This window comes from Cucumis melo, chromosome 2 (genome assembly GCF_025177605.1).
Source record: "Cucumis melo cultivar AY chromosome 2, USDA_Cmelo_AY_1.0, whole genome shotgun sequence".
Taxonomy (NCBI): Eukaryota; Viridiplantae; Streptophyta; class Magnoliopsida; order Cucurbitales; family Cucurbitaceae; genus Cucumis; species Cucumis melo.
Window position 1 is genome coordinate 10,737,868 of NC_066858.1, and position 21,752 is coordinate 10,759,619.

Sequence of the window (21,752 nt, forward strand, 5' to 3'; positions counted from 1 at the left end):
TAATTTGATCCAATTGTCATAATAAAGACACATAACATCATTAGAATTATCCAATTTGTCTTTAAATTTAATTTGGGATACATGTCAATTTTTAGTTAATCCCAAATACAATTATTTTAGTAAATGATGTGGCAATTTGTGATTGGTTCCAAAATTTCTTATTAACACTGTCATTTAACATTTAAAACTATAATAAAGGCACAAAAATTGAAAATCTTGAACTAAGTTAACATGATTAAATTTAAAAAAAAAATGAATCTATTTTTAAAATTTGTGAAAATTTCGTTAAAATGGAGACACTAAAATAAAAGAGAATTATTAAAATCCTCTTCAAATATTCTTGATATTGCAAAATTTCTCAAAATTTTCTGAAATTTCTAGAAATCTCATACTTCTGTCAAAATCTGAGGAAAAAAAATCTTACTAAATTTCGAGCGCCACTACCTTCAAAGATTTTGATGAAAATTTTAAATCACAGGTATTACTGACTCTGCTGTGTAACATCAATAAATTTGAATGTTCCCTTACTTTTTGGGTGCAAATTGTAAGATTTGAACTCCCGACATATTAGTGTAAAGTGGGATACAATTACTACACTACAACCATGTATTGTATAAAATAAAACATTATTTAGTATGCATTGTAATTTGACACTTCAAAATTAATATTAAAATACAAAAAATGGATAATGTAAGAGGGACACGTGCCCCCTGGTCCCTTAATAAATCCACTTCTGCTTGAGATTGGGGTCAGGAATCCTCGTTTAAGGATCGGGTCTTGGAGGAAAAAACTTCAATCATGTCTTCTATTTTTAATTTTAATTATTTTATTTAAAATTATTTTATCTTGGGCTTTTCAATTAATAATAAAAAACCGTTAACATTTCTACCCGTAGTATAATTAACAAAAGAAGATTGAGTTAATTTAATTAATAAAAGAGATTTTAAAAAATGTAACAGTATATAATAAGCTGCTAGTTTTTAATACATGCACACACCTGTGTGTATATATAATAAGAAAAAAATTATTCGAGTCAAAGTTGGTGACGGGGCGAGGATACTCTCTTTGTTCTCGCCCGTCCTCGGTTCAGGCACCTGCTTTGATCCATCCACAATCAAACTTGGGAATCCTTACTTCGACTAGGATGGGTCCTTAGGACGGGGCCACAAGGATTTTTGCCAACCCTAATTACTTCTAATAGTATTCTTCTTGAAGATGCAAGTTTGTATTGGCAATTGGTCAGTAGTCTTATTTATCTCACTGTGATCAACCTAAATATTGCTTATGTTTTTCATATTTCCCGTCGATTTATGGCTACTCTTAAGTTTATACATTTTACTCTTGTGGCATTGTACGTTATGTCAAAATTAGCAACTCTGAATTATGGATTTCAGTTTCTTCACAGTCATCATGTGTAATAATTTGGCTATTCTAATGTTGACTAAGTTGGCAATATTCCTTCTATCTATAGGCAATTCTTTTTATCTCTTGGCGTAAAAGGAGATGGACTAGTGTTTCTTGTTCCAACACATAATCTGAATATCACGTCCTTGTCTGTACTACTTTTGAGTTGTTAAAGCTCTTTGGTTGAAACTTTATTAAGGCTCTTTGAGTTATCGTGATTATTACAGTACTATAGACCAGATTGCTCACAATGATACGATCTTTCAAATTCCATTTGAACCTATCAACCACATTGAAAATAATTGTTACTTTGCTATCATCTCTAAAGCAACATCGCTCTCTTGCTATATATATTTTTCCACTAAAGAGAGTAACCAAGTCACAAGTTCATAAAAACATTTTCAATGGGTCACTTCTCAAACTCAAGTTGGTTTCTACATTGCTACACCTTAAATTTGAGAAAGGATGTTATCACATACCTTGTAGAGAGGACAACTCTTAATTATTATGCATTTCAATTATTCAATAGAGTATATCCATTGTCATATATACTTCTCCTATGTAGTCTTTTAAAATTTCAAACCCCAATTGGCACGAAAGTAAAGTAGTGGATTGACCTTGAGTTGTTGCAATCGAAAGTAAATTGAAGTCTGATTGACAATTGACAATTTATCATCCACAGTCACCTATGTAGTCTTTTTTATTATTATTAGTCATTTTTTACTTTATAAAGTCATTAAACTTGTTTTATATAATTATTCTTTTCATAAAAGCCATAGTATTCATCGCACTTATGCGTATACTTATTTTTAAAATTTGGAACGTTTCAATATTTTGTTAAAATATTATTTAATTAATTAGGATTAATTTTATATATTTTTTATTCTCCTTTAGTTTGTTGAAAATATTTTTATCCATTAGTTTTAATTTTGAGTGAATGCAATTAAATGGTTATGTTTACTTACCTATTGTATGTTATTTGATTTATAGAATCATGATCTAATTATTGAGAATATCTAAATATAGTTTTTTCTAAAATAATTAGAATGATATTGTAAGATTTTTTTTAAAAAAAAATATAACAAATCGATAAAATATTGGAATGATAATAACGTGGATAGCAATGTTTATGGAGTCTTTTTAAAAAACGGAAAAACCATTATATTTTTTTATTTTTAGTAAATGACACTTATGACACATGCATGATATTTTATAAAATACCAAAATACTTACATTTATGGATTGTAATTATTTCGTCTCTCTAGTGTAATTAATCTGTGTTATGTATTTATGAGTTTATAATTATTTTCGATGTATTAGAGATACAATCGTTTATCATAACCTCTTCCTAATATTTTGGGACTCAACAAATTTGTGGAATATTTTGCTAATTTCAAAATAATAAAATTATTGTTTTTTATTAGTTAAATTTCACCGTTGATTTTATTTCAAGATAACCTTAATTTCTTGAATCTCAATTCTTAATAATTAGAAAATTAAAATTAGTTTTCATATTAGATCTCATTTTATTTTTAAAATCTGAATTTTTAAAAGATAGTCAATATGTCTTCATTCGGTCAACTAAACGAATTTCCTATCATGAACCCTAAAATTTTAATAGTTTTTTTCAATGGTTGATGGGATGAAAACAACCGTAACTTACATTTGTTTGAAGTGTATGTCCTTTTGAACAGATCTTTCAACCTACTTGTTTATCTAATCCAATATAAACTTTTTCCCTCTTTCTTTCGTATGTTTAATTTCTCGATTTAGATTGTCGAAGACAAAGATGTGTTTTAGCTGCTGTCCTTTATTTTTTATTCCTCCTTTGATGATGTTTCTATTGTTGTCCACTATGTTCCATCTTGTTCATCAAATCCAATATAATTTAAGGGCATATACAAATTCAATATCTCTTTGAGCTTGAGTTTCTTTTTTTTTTTTCACTTTCAACTAGTATTTTTTACTTGTAATGTTTATGAATTTTATGTGGTAAGTACTTATGAAATTTGTTTTCTAATGTTAATTATACATATACTTCAAATTTTACTTCCTTATATATTTGCAATAATAGTTACACTGTAATTATGGGAACATAATGTTTTTGTGTGGTTACCTTGATGTAATTTTAAGTGATAACGTTTGTTTAAATGTAGATTACTTTATCAATCTTCTTTTTTTCATGCCCTTTTTGTTTTAGTGAGAACTAGGCTAATTTGTTTTTCAATGTTTTTTACTAAATTTAAATTAACTTATCCTAAGAATATAGCATTGTGTACATATATAAATAATTAGTTCGCTATCATTAATTCATACAATGGTAGAAAGGAATTAAAATTGAAAAAAAAAACTGTTGCTTTAATTGTGTTTAAACCAAAATATGTTCATTTAAGTGAATAACATTAATTAAATTATAATTTCTATCAATATTGGTTTGACGTCTGTAATTGGATGTTCATCTAACTGAAGAAATAAAGTATCAACTAACATGATTTTGGGAGTGCCACACATACATGGTATTTTATAAAACACCAAAATTGTAAACCTAATATTTTCTTTCTTTATTTTCTTTAAATGTGAAAAGAATAAAAGAAAAATGGAAATTAAATATATATATATATATATATATATATAAATAATGTGTATTTAATGTTTTTTTATTAAATAAGATAAAGGGAAGAAAGGAAAAGAGAAAGTAATAAGAAAAGAAGAGAAAAAGGAAGGGGTGAGTTTTGTTTTTGGTGTTTTAAAATCCACCACTTTCTACACCATTTTCTTCAATTTCTGCACCAAAATTTCAGAGGGCTTCCAGGGAAGAAGGTTGAGAAAAGAAGAGAAGAAGTTCAAGAAGTTTTGTTGAAGAAAGACAAAGGAATTGCAAGCAAAGCTTCATCCTTGATAGAAATTGATTCACACAGCACAACTCTAATGTTCTGTTGTTTCTGATCTACAAAAAAACAATTAAGAGGTGAGGTTTACATTTACAGAAATATAATTCATTTTCAAACAAATTTTAAGAAGAAATCTTGAGCAAATTCTGATGTTCATTGGGTGATTTTTGACGAAGAAAATAGGGCAGCTGATTTTCACGTGAATTCAGGAGGTCTCTGGTTTTTTATGTATTTCTGAGAGTACCGGTAGAGTTAGGATCTCTATTTGGTATGGTTGGAAAGCTTATTCAGTTTACTACAGCTTTTATGAAGAAATCGTGAACCAAAAATAACTAAAAATAAGTTAAATTGTAGGGACAACTTAAAAGGGTCGTGTGCGCGCGATTATTGAAGTTATTCTGTTTCGAGGGTTATCTGAAATTATTCACAAGAAATCATATTTATATGTCTTGAGGTAAGTTTTAGACGACCTCAAAATGAAGATTGTGATATAAATAAATCTAATATTAGTTAAGTGTCAGAAGAGTTATGATCATTTGAATTTCGTGTTTCGAATGTGGAAAATTCTGAGAAGTGTGTGGAGTATGATTTATTGTTTTAAGATGGACTTCTTTAGCATTATTCTTAGTGAGCCATGTTAAGCATAAAATTTGAAGATCGTAATATTTAGATTTCTAATACTCGGTTCTGGTTGTTTGACAGGTCAAAAAAAAATAGGTCGAATTTACACATCGGAAAACTAGTACAAGATTGTGAGTGACCAAAACCAGTTTTTAAAAATATTTTCTTTCTCCTAAATATTAACTATGGTTGACTGATCTACACGTTTATTTACAAATCATTGAAAATCATTTGAAGTCCATGATTATTTTCAAGTATGAGTTTCGAATGTTTATGCTAGCACGTGATTATTGAATGTCTGGAAATTATTTGAACCACTGTGTTTCAAACAAAGTATGAGTTACCAAGTTTTGTTTTAAGAACTACAGCTTTTCACGAATAATCTAAGTAAGTTTAAGCTTTACAAAAGAAAAGGATAACAGGCATGTTTTAATGTTTTCATACAATTTTTCTGATGTTTCTATTAACTACATGACTGAGGGGTTGAGCCCGAGGCTATATGGTACCGTGTGCACACAAGTTAGATTCTATTGTTAACGTTGAGTGTACTCCATAACAACGATGTTGTCATGAGTGCTGGATGGGCCCCACTACGACAAAAACAATGGGAGTGCTGGGCGGGCCCCACTACATTGTAGAGCTTGTAAACGTTGTTGTACTGGGTGTATCCTACACAACGTAGATTTGTCATGTTAGTTAAAATATTTTGATATACTTGATAGGCCTTGCTAGATTTCAATGACGTATATACTGCATATTTAAGGAAGCATTCTTACTATTATACGTCTATGTTTACGACTTGTATAAACAGATTTATAAGTGTAAGCTTTCACGTGCTCTTACTTTTAAATTTCTAGTTTTAAACTGAGTCACTCACCGAGCTTTATAGCTTACCCTTCCAAAATGTTTTACACACTTTCCAGATAGAGATCGAGTTCCCAGTGTCTGATAGACTGCCTTAGTCTGCTAAAGTTCCGTTATCGATTGCCAGTACGTGTTTAGAGTTGGGTATAAAGTCTGTTGTGTTATGATGTATATACATCATTGTATGTTATAGATACTCCATAGTTTGTATAAGCTTTAGGAGCTGCGGTTGTGTAAACCTTTGTTGGTTATGTTTTGGTTAAGGTGTCTCTAGGTTTTCTTGTGAAATTAGTTATTTCCGAGATACATTTCATGCATGTATATGATTAGTCTAGGATTCGCTGCGTTGTGTGCATGTATAATAGTTTATATACTAGATTGGCAAGTTCATCACATTAAAGTTTTAAGCAGAGTCAACAGATATAGGGAAAGAAAAGCGTTGTCTGTCGGCTTCACACCATCTTTCGGTCTAAACTAGCAGGTAGTCCGGAAGGGGGTGTGACAAAAATACCACATTTGCAAATTGTAATTATTTCAATATCTGCGTTTTTATCATAAGTCTTCCTAGTGTAATTAATTCGTATTATGCACTAATGAGTTTGTGTTAATAAACGTATCCAACCTCTATCATAACCTCTTCCTAATATCTTAGGATATAACAATTTGGTTGAAGATTTTGATAACTTTATTCGTTTTTAATTTCAAAAACCCCCATTACTATTTTTTATTGGTTGAATATCAACCCTTGTTTTTATTTCAAAATAACCTTAATTGCCTTAATCTCAACTCTTGATAATTTGGAAATTAAAATTAGTTTTCTTATTAGACCTTAATTTATTTTTGAAATTTGAATTTTTAACTCATAGTCAATCTCTTTATAGGTTTGTTTTTCCTCATTCTCTTCTGATTTTGAGAAATTAAAATATTCCCGAATCCCATTTACATTTTATTAATTAAATAATATAAGTATTTTGAGAAAAAATCAGCCAAAATATTTCCTAAAGAGACGTATGCAACTTTTGTACCTTTGTTCGTCCGAGTAAGGGATTTTGTGCTTCAACCAAAAGTGTTTGGAAATGCAGCAGCTAGACTTGAAGATCGTAGATTGAAGATGGAAGATAGAGATAAGCATTTGTGTACTTCAAGATGAAACTATTACTTGAAGATAAAAAGGCAGGATGAATTAAGTTGAAGATAGAACTGAAACTTCAAATGGAACTGTAAACTTGCAAAAGGGAGTGCGGAGATTAGGGTATATAAGTGCAAATACCCAACTTTTCAAACTAAGTTGAGGTCATTACTTTACTATTAAGACACTTCATTCAAACATAAAATTTATAAAACCTGTTTAAAAATCATTAAACATCTAAAAATAAAACAAAATCGTCTTCAGGCCCTATTTCAAAACAAATTCAAACATTCATACAGTCGTCTAGGAAATTATAAAAAACAAAACAAATGAATAAATATCCTAAACATGACTCATTTTCAATTCTTAAAGAAGCATAAAGAAAAAAGCATCCCCATATGAAATTCATGTATCCTTCTTGTCCCTCGCCGATCTACCTCGCACGTTACCTTTACTTGAAAAAGTTAAACATAAAAGAGTGAGTATAAGATATGCCACGTCACATCTAAGAGATACCTTTTAAACTAACTGTTCCATTTCAATGCATAACTAGTCAACAGTCTAAGTTTAGACGATAGTAGCATTCGTTAATAAACTTATATCAAGACCACACATTACAGTCCCGCTATCTAAAACCATCACTATGTAACTACACTTGAAAATCAGATCATTTAAAATTTAGCCAACACCACAGTTCATCAATATATACAAACTACACATATCAGTCCAAACATCCTCACTTCTTCATCAGCAGAATCCATCAGAAAAATTAAACTATACATAATAATCAGGTCGTATGTAATCAGTCAAAACTATACATAATGCTTTCTATATAAACACATAACAAACAATTATTATAACATAACTTTCATATCAGTCACTACGTTTCAAATCTCAAATTGAGTCTAGTAGTAAGAAATTCCTTACCTGAAATTTAGTTACGTTCCTTAATCAAACTAAAATCCAGCAAATCAACCTAAACATGATGGTCGTAAGGAAATCAAACACTTTCACCAATAAAGTCCGTCATTCAATCTACCTAAACGTAAATGTCACAAACATACCAAAGTGATGGAGAATTGAACTTCAACCAAACTGGTTGGAACTTAAGGAATTCGAGGGCTACAACCCAACGACACCTTCAAGGATCAACAAACAAACCAATAAATTAATCCAACACTTGCAACTCAAAAAACAAATACGAAGCATAACGAATCAAAATAATCCACAATTTCTCCTCACCACAAGACTTACAATGAGCAAAATCTACGCACGAATTGAGCCAACAACGACGTGCAAAAACAAACCAAGTGGTTGCAAGAAAACCCAATGGTGGCTTGAATTGGTAGAGTGGGCGGTGCGAATAAGCTTGAAGGTGACGGACGCGAATGGTTCGAATTGAGGAACGGGCTTAGCTGGAAAAGAAGGCGCCGTCGACGGAGAAGGACGGCTTACACCAGTGGCAACTGGTTTCCACGAACGGCGAAGGTTGATGCGCACGGACAAAATGCGGCAACTTCAAATGCGACGAATGACTTGAATGCACGGATGGCTACAATGGGTGGTTGTCGGAGTAAAGGGGCTGATGACGACGATTTGAATGGAGATGGCGATGGGACTGATCGGAAGAGAAGGAAGAAAAGAAATTTTGGGCGGCGGCTATGAGATTTCAAAAAAGAAGAAGAAGAAGAAGAAGAAAAAGGTAGAGAAAGGGGGGCATGCACGCGAGAGGGGTTTAGAAAAATATAATAATAATAATAATAATAATAATAATAATAATAATAATAATAATAATAATAATAATAATAATAATAATAATAATAATAATAATAATAATAATAATAATAATAATAATAATAATAATATAATTATAGAGGTATCTTAAAAATATAAAAAAGCGGCAAAAGTATTTACACTGTATAGAACAATTTCGAAAATGAAAAAACCTAGAGGCCCACCATGTAAAATACCAAAAATGCCTTGTCAACCATGTCGTCGACAACGCGCGCGTAATATATTTGCTACATGATCGTTTAGATTTGGCTATTGTTTGGTACACGATCGTTTAATTTGGTTACACAATCGTTTAGACTTGGACTCAAATCTAAATGATTTTTTTAAAAATTTGGTTACACGATCGTTTAGGTTTGGCTAAACGATTTTTTTAATTATTTTTTTACATAATCGTTTATTCTTTTCTACACGATTGTTTATTCTTTTACACACGATCATTTAGATTTGTTTACACGATCGTTTAATTTTGGGTAAACAGTTTTTTTAATTATTTTGGTACACGATTGTTTAGATTTGTCTACCCAATGATTTATTTTTTTACACGATCGTTAACATTTGGCTACTTCAATCTAAATAAATTTTTTTCAAGATTATTTATACATGATCTTTTAGATTTTTATATTTTTTTGTATACGGTCGTTTAGATTTGGGTTCAAATCTAAACGATGTAAAAAAAAAGAATCAGAAAAGAAGAAAGACGATGGAAACAAATCGCAGTGGAAAAAAAAAAGGAAAAAGGAAAAGAAGAAAGATGATGGAAAGATTAAACGACGTAAAAAAATAAGAGAAAAAGAAGAAAGACAAAAGGGCAAACCTGAAATATTTAAAAATGGCTAATTTCATGGATTTTGTTACACGGGCCGTAAATAGTTTGGTATTTTGTTACATTTATGAAAGTTTCCCATAATTATATTATATTATTTTATATTATTATAAAACATATATTCTCCTTTTTCTTTTCTTTTCCTCTTCAACTTGCATAACAAAATACCCAACCAACCTAAATTCTCAATAACGTAAAGTAAATATGTTGAGAACGTACCTCGAAATTTTTGGTGCGTTACAATAAAGGTATTTTGGGTTTTTGCAAATTTCTATTTATTGTACTTTTTTTATTTGTTTTGCTATTTTTGAAAGAAAAAAACAGTGTAGCTATTTTTCCAAATGGTAAGTTGTAGATTTTTATTCTTCTAGTTTGACCCTAAAATATTTACACCATATAGAACAATTCTGAAAACGAAAAAAGGTAACAGGTTCAGAATGAAAAATACCAAAAATGTCCTAGTTAACACGCAATTAATCAGCCCCACGTTCGTGCGAGTAATCTTCTTCTGAATGATTGTGTACTACAGTCATTATTCATGATCGTGTAGTTATTTTGTAACAATGGAGAAAAATGATTCAAACTTAATGATGATGTTGACCATGGCAAATGATTCTGTTGATCATGGAAAATGATCATGTCGAATATGATAAATGATCATGTGGTCTAATGTAAATGATCGTTAAAAACTTCAAATCTAACGACAACACGGTCATGTTGATTATGGTAAACGATCGTTTAGATCATATCAACACGATCATATAATTCTTTTTAAAAGATGGGAAAAGGGCTTCAAATTTAAACTTGTTGACCATGGTAAACAATCGTGTTGACAATGAAAAACAATCGTCTTGACAAAGGTAAATGATCGTTTAAACATGTCAAAAAGATATTTAAACGATTTAGATATTCTTAATATGAGGAAGATGAAGTAGTTTCAAAGAATCTTGCCGAAATTGGTGAAGATGAAATAGAAGATTAAACAAAAATTGCAAAGAAGAAGAAGAAAAAAAAAAACAACGAATTGTCTGCAATATTCAAGGGGCAAATCTGAAAATTATGAAAATATTTTACCAATTTCATGAGCTTTGTTTTCATTACATGGGTCGTAAATATTTTTTAATTTTGTTATATTTATGTAATTATCATAGGAAAAAGAGAAATTATCGTAAATAGCAAAACTGCTATGAAAATATTTACAAAATATAACAACATTTCAAATTCTATCAATAGTAGACACTAATAGACATTTTAGACTTCTATCAATAATAGAATATTCAATTTTTTTGTATTTTATTTTATTATATGGGGTTTTTTCAAAAATATAACAAAACAGCAAAATATTTACACTGTACAGAACAATTCTGAGAATGAAAAAAAGCCCACAGGTCCACTACAAAAAATACCAAAAATGCCCCGTCAACCATGTCGTCAACAACGCGTGCGTAATATATTTGGTACACGATCGTTTAGATTTGGCTACAATTTAGTTTTTTAATTCTATCCTTTAATTTTGTTACACGATCGTTTTATTTGGTTACGTTTAAATTTGGTTACGTTTAAATTTAGTTACACAATCGTTTAGATTTGGACCCAAACCTAAATGATTTTTTAAAAAAAAAATTGATACACGATCGTTTAGATTTTGCTCAAAATTTGGTACACGATTGTTTAGATTTGACTAAATGATTTTTTTTAATTCTTTTGGTACACAATCGTTTAGATTTGTCTACATGATGATTTATTCTTTTTACACGGTCGTTTACTTTTTTTATACTATCGTTTATACTTGGCTACTTGAATCTAAATGGTTTTTCAAGATTCTTTGTACACGATCTTTTAAATTTTGCTATTTTTTGTACACAGATGTTTAGATTTGGTTACTCAAATTTAAATGACGTAGAAAAAGAAGAAAAGAAGATTATTTATACACGATCTTTTAGATTTTGCAATTTTTTTGTTCACGATCGTTCAGATTTGGTTACCCAAATTTAAACGATGTAAAAAAAGAAAAGAAAAGAAAGAAAGACGTGGAAAGAAATCGCAGAGGAAAAAAAAAAGAGGAAGACGATGAAAGAAATCGCAGTGAGGAAGAGAAGAAAGACGGAAGGGCAAATTTTTAAAAATTGACTGTGTAAATAGTTTGGTGTTTTGTTACGTTTATGAAAATTATCCTTACTACATTGTATTTAAAAATATCTTCCAAGATAAAATAGTAATAAAATGAGTTTTTATTTATCTAAAGATTTTGTAAACGTGGTGTAATCATTATCTAAAAGATTTTTCATGGATGATTAACCTAAAAAAAGAGAGAAGAAGAAGAAAAAAAAAAGTAGGGGCAGAATCCCCACAAAGCTACACTAACTAGCCTCTCCTCATTTGGATGGTAAACACATTTTATAATCTATTCAATAACAACTTTACATATTTAAGTATAAACTTTATGCTTTATTTTAAAATATCGTCCAATGTCTAAAAGTTCAACTAGTGTCCTCAAACTAAGATATCAATCTATTCAAAAACACTATATTAAAATGCAAGATGTCAAATATAATTATAAATTCAAAGTAATCTCACAAAGTTTAATTTACATTGAATTTTGACCTAATTACAAAGGAAAACAAAAAAAAGATCAATATAGTACAACTTTTACAAAAATAGAAAAATTAGTAAACTATTTACCTCCTATAAAACAAAATCACTGAATGACAAAATTAGTTACACTTGTTTTTCTATAAAATGTAAATATTTTGTCAAAAGTCCTTTTTTTTTTTTTATAATTTTCCTATAAAAATATATAATAGATGAAAAGGGGCGGAAAACACAAAAGAACAATGTCAATTCGTGACTACAAAATTTTTCCTCAATTCTGTGTACGGCCAAATAGGAGCATTGTGACACTCAGACACTTTTCTAGAACGTCGTGGAGTGTTTTGGGCAGAGCATTGGGAGACTATTCTCAAGGGTGGAGTTGTATTTTATGTCATTTCCGATAGACTTGATGCTTAATTTTAGAGATGTCCACGTGGTAGAGCAGGGCTGGAGATGTCACTCTCCATCTCTATCCCCACCCCCTATCCCATTCCCAATCCCCATAAATTTTTCGATGGGGATCAGGTTTCCTGCAGGAAAATATTGCCAGTTTTTTTTTGTTCGTTTTTTTTAGTTTAATCTCATATATCTTTTTCAATCCACACATTTACTTGAAATATATTTCTTTCGGGGTGAGGTTGGAGCCGCCCATTCCCGACCTCGAGTTTCCAATGGAGAAAAAAAGCTCCACACCCCCTCTCTCATTCTCCGTTTATTCGAGGATTTCCTATATGGGGTGGGTTCCCACGGATCCCAGCCCTGCAGACTAAATTGCTATGTTTAATTATAGACTCCAAATACTTTATTTAAGTCCAATTTCCACTAAAATCTCATCTACCTTATTGCACCATTACCCCCTACAAATAATCATTTGAGGCTCATTGAGCATCTAAACTAACTTAGGCAAGGTATAATCAAAATAATAAAAGGAATCATTAACTTTGTATATCAATGCTTTAGATAATAAAAAATACTAACATTGGAAACTCAATCAAATACATACAGTTTTGAAAAAATTAAAGCTAATCTCTCATCTCTTGTGTGTCGCTCTAAATCATAAATACAAATGGTCTTTCTACGTATTCATATTCATGTTATTAACACTTTTGGTTTTACAATTTAGAAGATGAGCAATGTAAACTTTATAATCCCAAAGTCACCTCTTTGAATTTGTAAGTTCATGTTTTCTCTTTAGCAATAAAACTGTATTCTTTTTCTATCCATGGATTGAGCTAACACATGTAAATCTTAGCATTGATTCTTTATTGTTTATATTATTTTTTTTCGTTTATCTTTGATTGTTATTTTCTAAACAACATGTGTTTGTTTAGCTAATTATATCTTCAATTTTTATATGAATTGGGGGAAGGTTTTTATTCAACTCTTAGCTTGTTTTCCATTAGCTTTCACACATTCTACTGCTAGAATGCCTTCCTAGAATATTGGCCGACTAAGATATCTTCTTTTACCCAATTATGCCTTACATAATATATTTTTTACTTTATTTCTCATTTTTCTTCTTTCTTTTCCTCTTTATTTGGAGCTCAAACTTTTTTTTTCATAATTAGCAAGCAAATTTGTTTTCTCTCCCTCAGTATCACATTATAAGCTCTCATGCAAGAGTAACTTTCTAAACAATCGAACCTTTTCAAGGTGAGAACAAACATATAAGTTAAATAACATAATCCTAAGTCTTCAAAATCATAAAGATGACAATTATGCACTTGTTAGATATAAGAAAACCAAAATTAATTTTTTTTAAGTTTGGGTGAAATTAATGCATGCATTCACATGAATCACATAGCGTTGATAGAAACTATCTAAGAACTATCATATGTAGATTGCATCATCATAGGACATTTGGCCAAATCATCATACGATTTAAGTTTGACCATCCGAACTCAAGTAGTAAAGGAATGGTAGAAATGCATATTCACCTTTAACCTAAACGATAAATTGTCCCTAGTGTTTCTCTAATCAAAACAATAAAAGAAATAGACAAGAGAACATAAACGTCCCCTTGAAAGAAGTTATCGCATGAATCTTAGGGTGGCCGTGGTGCTCCTTGTTTCTCCAATATATGCTATTCTTCACTCTTAGGTTAAATGAAACCTACAATAGGAAAAATAGAAAGAAAAAAAAGCTAAGTTAAGTAAGAGAGAAAAAAGAAAGGACTAAAAGCATAAAGAAAAGCATCAAAATTAAGTTTCAGCTGGATAGTTTATGAAAGTTTAAAGATTCTTTTCAAACTTTTGAAAGTTCAAAAGTTTAAAGAATATTTTTAACACAAAATACAGGGTATACACGGTTTAAGGGATGATTTTAAAAAAAAAAAAAAAATCAATAAACAATAATGTTAAAAAAAACAAACTAATATCTATATATTTCTCCAAAATGTTTATATATTTGATTCTTTCCATCCTGTGATTATATATTTATTTCTATTTCTTTTATTATTTTGTGTGTGTGTGTGTGTGTGGGTATATATATTATCATCTAATTTGAAGTAAAGGAAATGATGGTAATTATTGCCAAAACTATTTGAGGTTGAGCAAAATATTGTTATTTAATAATAGACTCGAATTATAGAAAACAGAAGTTAAGAAAAAAAGAAAAAAGAAAAATGGAAATAGAAGGCCAATTTAGATGGTAGAGAAAAAGAAAAGAAAGGTGAAGAAGAAAGAGGGGATTTAGTTAAATTTAGGAGAAGATGTTGAGTGCCATAATTGGGTTTCACATAACAAACTAATTCCACAAAATTTCTTCAATTTTTCTTCCCCTTTCCCTCGATTGTCTTCCTCATTTTCCACTGCTCTTCTTATTTCTTCTTCAATCTCTTCATCTCCTTCTTCTTCAACACCTTCTACTCTCCCTTCCCTTCCCCCCAACTTCTTAAGGTATTTCCATTTCACTTCCCCTTCAATTTCTGCTAATCTTTTTTCATTCTGCCTAAAAATTAATGTTTTCCTTTCTTGGTGCTACAAATCATAAATAGTTTCAGATTTTGTTGCTCATTCTTGGGTTTGATCATTTCCTTGGATTCAGATGGGTTTTGTTCCGATCGGTGAATTTCATTGTGAATAGTTTGATTTGTTTATGTCTAAAACTGGGATCGCGGGGGTTGAGGATTACTCAGATTTGGATGCTAGTGGATCAGATATTTTTGTGTTGATTTAATTACTCTCCTGGATCTTGCTTTCCTCATCAATTAATGGGATTCTTATGTTCCTTGCCATATTTCTTAATTGGATTTTCTATTAGCTCTACAATAAAATTTGATGAACTGTTTGTTTTTAGCTTGTTTCATACGCTTATTGGTTTTTTATTATTGAGTTCTCTGTTTCTATGGTTATCATTGAAGGCAGAAGAAGAAAACTACATTAGATAATAGAGAGCAGGAATCTCAAACAAAAAACAAAATAAAACATGTTATTTGAGGTTTTTTTTTTTCCTTCATTTCTAGAAAAAGAGCTAAGATATTGGAGTAATTCTTTGTCTTTCCACTTCGAAAAGATTGGATTTGCAGAGGGAAATGTGAGGATGATATACAAGTTTGTAGAATGAAGCTGTGGCTTCTTATAGAGCGAGTCTAATTTGAGAATATAATTAGGCGTGTCAATGGTTTGGAGAGAGAGGAGGAAGAGTTCTGAAATTTGAAAGAGGAATGCAAAAATGTTGCTCAAAGCTTTTAATTCTCAAGAAGCATTAATGCTTTTGAATGTGGCCATCATGTGGTACACTAATAATAAAGCTCAAAGGAAAAGGGAAAAAACCCCTAATTTTTGGTTGCCCAAACTGGCTTTCCTTCGGTCATCTCTTCCTCCTCTGTTCTAGTGTTCAAACTTTATGATTTAGGCTGCTAAGTTTCTTCAACTTATCCTTGCTGATGCCTGCAAGAGTGAAGGATTTTATGTTGTTGAGTTTATACTATGTAGTAACAGTCATAGGGATAGAGCTAAGATCTTGTGGACCAATACGCTTCACTGCTGTTTGATGGGGCTTATGGCTGAATGACCTAAAAACTTAAATCTAATACAAGAGGTTGTAGTTTTGTTCCTTCTTAGTGCTTTGTGTTCTTGTAGAATCTTGTACTGAGTAAGTTCGGTGTGCAGGATAAATTGATAATTCATCTTTGATGAGAGTAACTTTTGAAATGCTAAGTCTAGAAGTTTGAAAGCAACATTCATCTTCTCTAGTTTTTGAAACAGTATAAAAATTTTCAAATTTTAAATGCTTATTTGTAAGCTCAAGGAAATGGATCATCTCCGTTTTGTAAGATTTGAACAACAATTAAAAGAATTACCCAGATTGAACCCTTGATCTTGTCAATGACCTTTGTGATCAAGAACCTTCAAATAATTGAAGTTTTACTCTGAAGTGTCTGAGAAATAAACTACAATCAACATTCATTACTGACAATGAGTACTGAACTAAAGAGAAATAATAAACAGAGACGAGTTAGTTTGAGGTAGAAAAAACAACAATTGAGCCACTCTGGGACTTTTGTTTTCCGCTATTTGCTTTTTGCCTTTCATAGGGATCATACAGATTAGTAATTGAATTTGCTATCTTAACTAAGAGGATCTATTATTCATTATTTGAAGTTGGTTTTGTAGTCCTGCTTGAATGTATTTACTGTTAACTCATTGTATATGGATTTTGAATGCCCTTCAAGATTCACCTGTATAGAGCTGAAAATTCATTTTAAAAACATCAAAGCCGTTAAGTTTGCTACATGCCTGTGATTGTGTTCATCTGTAAAATCCCTCAAGTTTTTTTGTGTATTTTTTATTTCATTTTAAAAGGACCAAATGAGACCAATTTCTATTTTAACTGAAGTCGATATTTTTCTACGAACTTAAGGTGCTTGGAACAAATGGCCTTGGTTACCACCGCAGAAGTTTGTGATGCTAATCCACAACTCATTGTAAGTGGTGAACTTCGGGCCCTTGAACCAATTTTTCAGATATATGGTCGGCGCCAAGTATTTTCAGGACCAGTAGTCACACTGAAGGTGTTTGAAGACAATGTGTTGATTCGTGAGTTTCTCGAGGAGAAGGGTAACGGCAGAGTTCTTGTGGTGGATGGGGGCGGTAGCAAAAGGTGTGCAATATTGGGTGGCAATCCTGTTGTTCAAGCTCAAAACAATGGTTGGGCTGGTATAGTTGTGAATGGATGTGTTAGAGATGTGGATGAAATAAATGGTTGCGATATTGGGGTAAGGGCACTTGCGTCACATCCAATGAAAGCCTACAAAAAGCGGGTCGGAGAGAAGCACGTGCCGATAACTGTAGCTGGGACAAGGATCATGGATGGGGAATGGCTGTATGCAGATACTGATGGAATTCTAGTTTCACGAACCGAGTTGTCGGTTTAGAGAAGTGTTGATTAATTTCTCTTTCAAAGATTTTGATGGCAGGATAATATTGTTATACGAGGGCAAGAGCTTGTCAGTAATGGTGTTGATGTCTTACTTGTGGACCCTAGAATTCAAGTTCTTGTTATATTTATCAGTAAAGTTGTGTTATGCTTGAGCCTAATTGATGGCTGTGTTCTGTTGTAAGATGAATTGATGCACTTAATCTCTTAATACTGTTAAGTGGCTTTTACTGTTGTGAGCTGTTGTCTTATCAATAAAAATTACTTCATAGAAGTCTCTATTGTCTCTTCCAACTGACTTTTAGGTTGGTGGGCAAATCTTGCCATTAAATATATATATTGGGAACAATTGTCGTTTGAGTCCTTTGCGCGTTTAGACTCTGAAATTTAAAAATAACTCTTTTTAATTCATGTATTCTTTTAAATAAAATAAAAAATAAAAATAATCTCCATATACTATTATTTTAAATAATTAAATGACATTTTAAATCATAAGAATAATATTTAAAAATCATATCCTCTCTCTAGCTTATTTTTTTTAATTTTAAATATCGTACATTTAAAAAAAATTACATCAATAATTTTTTAAAGGAAATTTTTCATAAATATAACAAATCGGTAAAATATTTACGTCCATGTAACAAAACTCATGAAGTTAGCCATTTTTTAAATATTTTAGGTTTGTTCTTTCTTTTATTGTCTTTCTTCTCACCTTTGTCTACAGTTGAATTTTTTTCTTCTTTCCATCGTCTTTTTTTTTTCAAACTGTTATTTAGTTCAAGATCGTGTATTGAATATAAAAGATTTATTTGGTTGTTGAAAATCGTGTACTAAATATAAAATACTTTAAAAAAAACGTTGATCCAAATCTAAACGACCATGTACAAAAAAATCCTAAAAAAATCCTTTAGGTACCTATGCAGATACTGATGGAATTCTAGTTTCACGAACCGAGTTGTCGTTTAGATTTGGATCAACGTTTTTTAGGATAGGTAGCAGTTTCACGAACCGACTTCTATCGTTGATAGACTCTTATGATTTATCAGTGATAGACCAACATTTGCTACATGATCTATCGATGATAGACTCCTATCATTAATAGATTTTTTACCAATTTTGTTATATTTGCAATTTTTTTAAAATGTTGCTATATACTTAATTATTTTGAATATAATTGCTACATTTGCATCTATCCCTTAAATTGGGGTAGCCAAATCTAAACGATCGTATACAAAAAGATAAACGATCATATACCAAAATAATCTTACAAAAAAATCATTTAGCCAAATCTAAACAATCGTTACCAAAGAATCTATCAAATATCAAAAGAATCTTGAAAAAAATCGTTTAGCCAAATCATGAAAATTTCCCAAATAAAATTATTGCATTCACGACGATCAAGAGTCATGACACTCCCTGAAATGGGATCTAATCATATACCTTAATCGTCAAATAAGTATTGTATTTAAAGAATAATTTAAAGAAATGTCCTACCTACCATTTTCACAAATGTCTTAAATTCTCAATTATTTTCCTTGTAAGATTTAGCAAATTTTATGAACGAATTTGACCTTATCATTAATTTAAAATAAAAGGTATATACGAAAATTGATATATTTATTTACCATAAATATTTTGGACTGTATTTCATATGAATATTAAAACTGGCATATCTATACTATTAATTATTTAATATTTTTCTTTTTATTTAATTTACTTGTTTGCATTTATGAGTGATCCTAACTAATTATGGTATATATGGCATATAGCTAGAAAAGTTATTTTGAACTTAATTAACAAATATATTATCTACAATATTTCAACTAAAATTCTCTCCATCCATTTTTTCTTCTTTCGGTCAAATATGTTATTCATTTATCGTTCATCTCTTTTATGTTTTCGGTGAGTTCATGTTTTTTTTTTATCATCTTTTATATATACCCAATTATCATTCTATATAACGTTGCTTTTGTGTTATCAAAATGGGTCTTTGGTAGCAAGAGTTACACAATATATAATGTTGTTTTTTTGGTATCAAACGCACACTAAGCTAGAATGTTTTTTCTAAAATGATTATTACAATGGATTTTTAGGTATTTCAATTGATTTTTTCTTACATTTGTAAAGATTAATTTTTGTTGATTTTGACAAAAATATAGTTTCAATTTATAACACTTATATTACATCCAATTTGCAATGTATTTCATATATTTAAAGATTATTTCATAACTTTACACAGCATATAAAGTTGCTTTCGTTTTACATGTTTGTTCATTATATAAGCTATTGTGGATAATACGTTATAGTGATATATATTTATTAGGTATGATCAACATTGCAGTATATTTTGATGGATTTTTCAACGATTCAAACAACTATATATTAGTTATAGTGTATCAGAAATTTTAGTTTATGAATAGATATCTTTTCAAGAGTTACACAATAGTCTTATATCCAAGTTAGGCAATTTTGTTAATATGGATAATCTAAATATATAACTCTGTTTAGGTGATCATATAGAATGTCTGAAAAAGGACTTGCCTATTATCAATGATAGTGATGTAAAATGGGTTTACCACATAATAACATCAAATGTGAACCAACATGTGAGACCCTGATCCAAAAGAGAGTCTTGTTGAAGAAGAGCTTCATTGAGATAGGCTACTTTAACCAAGTATAGAAAGAGGTATTCTACGGAGAAGGTCGATATGATTGAAGAAAGGGTGATATGAAGAGAAATATTTGAGTCTAAGAGCAATTGCGTTGAAGTAGGTAACACGTTAAGGTTGCTGGTGAAGTAGAAGCTTACGTTTAACATAAGAACTAGGCTTTGGGGTAACAATGCAGAGAGAAGTACATATGCCTAAGAGTGCAGCGATGAAGTAGGTGTTTGATTGAGGTGACTAGACGACCCTCTAAAGAAAAATAAATGTCTGTTGCTTCTTGAAAAAAGAGTCAGACGATTAAAAGAAGTTTAGCTTTCCAAGGAGATAAGGTTAGCATCTCAAAAGAAATGTCTAATCGCAACTGACGTTTAGCTTACGAGTCAAGTTTGAGTTGGTTGCATAGTGCGATAAATCAATAAGGTGACATGTGTAAAGTGTGGAAGTGATCCCCTGGATGTGAAAGGTCACTATAAATATGACCAAAGACGGAAGAAAAGGGCGAATAAATGCTAAACATTTTACTGAGTTGTTAAGAGTAGATTTTGGAGTATTGAAAAGCTAGTTGAGGGAAACCCCTAGGCAAAGAAGAGGAAGCCTAAAGCGAAAGGGAGAAAGAATTGAGGCTAAGTGTTGTAGTGAGTGATCCTTATAAATGAACGATTGTTTGTGAATGATTTCATGAGTGAACGATCTTTCTAAGTGAATGCATGTTGTTTATCATCGAAACGATGTAATTAAGATCTTTGTAAACGAAGAAAGTATTTTATGGATGTTTGTATGAAAAGCTTTCTTTTGAATCCTTTTGTTGATGCTTGTTGTATCATATCGTTATTATGTGTTAAAAGTGATCTATTGAGCTTAAGCCTCTCATTTGATGATGGTGTTGTTTGTATAATGAGTAATGATGACTAATTTATTGCAAGACGTTGGTGGAAATCTCAGGTTTAACACGAGGTGCTGGTGGAAGTGAATCTTGGACCTAGACTGGAAAATGCTGGTGAAAATGAATCCCAAGTTTGAACGAGAATGAGTTTTGTTCTTGATGCTAGATGTTGGTGAATGCAAATCCCAAATCAAGGTGAGGAATGAAATGTGAGATGCTGGTGAAAGCGAATCCTGTAGAGGTTAATGCCCAAAATCTTGTGGTCTTGTAGTTTGTAATTGTATTATATACAAGCATTTTATTTATCTAATAAAAGAAATTATTTTATTTTATTTGATATTTAGTTGCACTAACCCACAAAACCAATAAACTAACATCCAAGGTTATCTTCTGTAACCTAAACATGTATGTGGAGACATACAAAAGGATCATGTTTAAGTGATAACCTAAATGGTTTACAGTAGATGGATAAGGTTGAATACATTATCCTGGTGACACTACGAATACGACTTGCTTTTTAGTTGTTACAATTGTTCTAAAGTGCTACAAAAGATTTGATCCTAATCATTCATGTCGAGACATTAGAGCGGAGGTATTCTATACAAAGAGTTTGTATATGGAATGTTTAGTCTCTCTTATTAACATCATTATTAGTTGAGACTATATTTCACCAGGATGACCATAGGTGACTTGACTTGAAACTCGA

General features: G+C 30.7%; 1 protein-coding gene and 1 long non-coding RNA gene across 2 annotated transcripts; one reads left to right on the top strand and one right to left on the bottom strand.

Moving 5' to 3' along the window:
* Positions 1 to 7,181: 7,181 nt before the first annotated feature.
* LOC103487226 (uncharacterized) lies at positions 7,182 to 8,561 on the bottom strand. Its single transcript, XR_537192.2, has 4 exons — positions 8,164 to 8,561; positions 7,974 to 8,048; positions 7,837 to 7,885; positions 7,182 to 7,363 (listed from the first exon to the last, which is right to left on the bottom strand). It is a non-coding gene; the product is annotated as an uncharacterized LOC103487226 (long non-coding RNA).
* A 6,166-nt stretch (positions 8,562 to 14,727) lies between these two features.
* Positions 14,728 to 17,771, top strand: LOC103487227 (putative 4-hydroxy-4-methyl-2-oxoglutarate aldolase 2). The gene is made up of 2 exons (XM_008445470.3): positions 14,728 to 15,015; positions 16,982 to 17,771. Exon 2 carries the CDS (start codon positions 16,995 to 16,997, stop codon positions 17,493 to 17,495), a length of 501 nt encoding a protein of 166 aa, XP_008443692.1. The 5' UTR covers positions 14,728 to 15,015; positions 16,982 to 16,994; the 3' UTR covers positions 17,496 to 17,771.
* Positions 17,772 to 21,752: the final 3,981 nt, after the last annotated feature.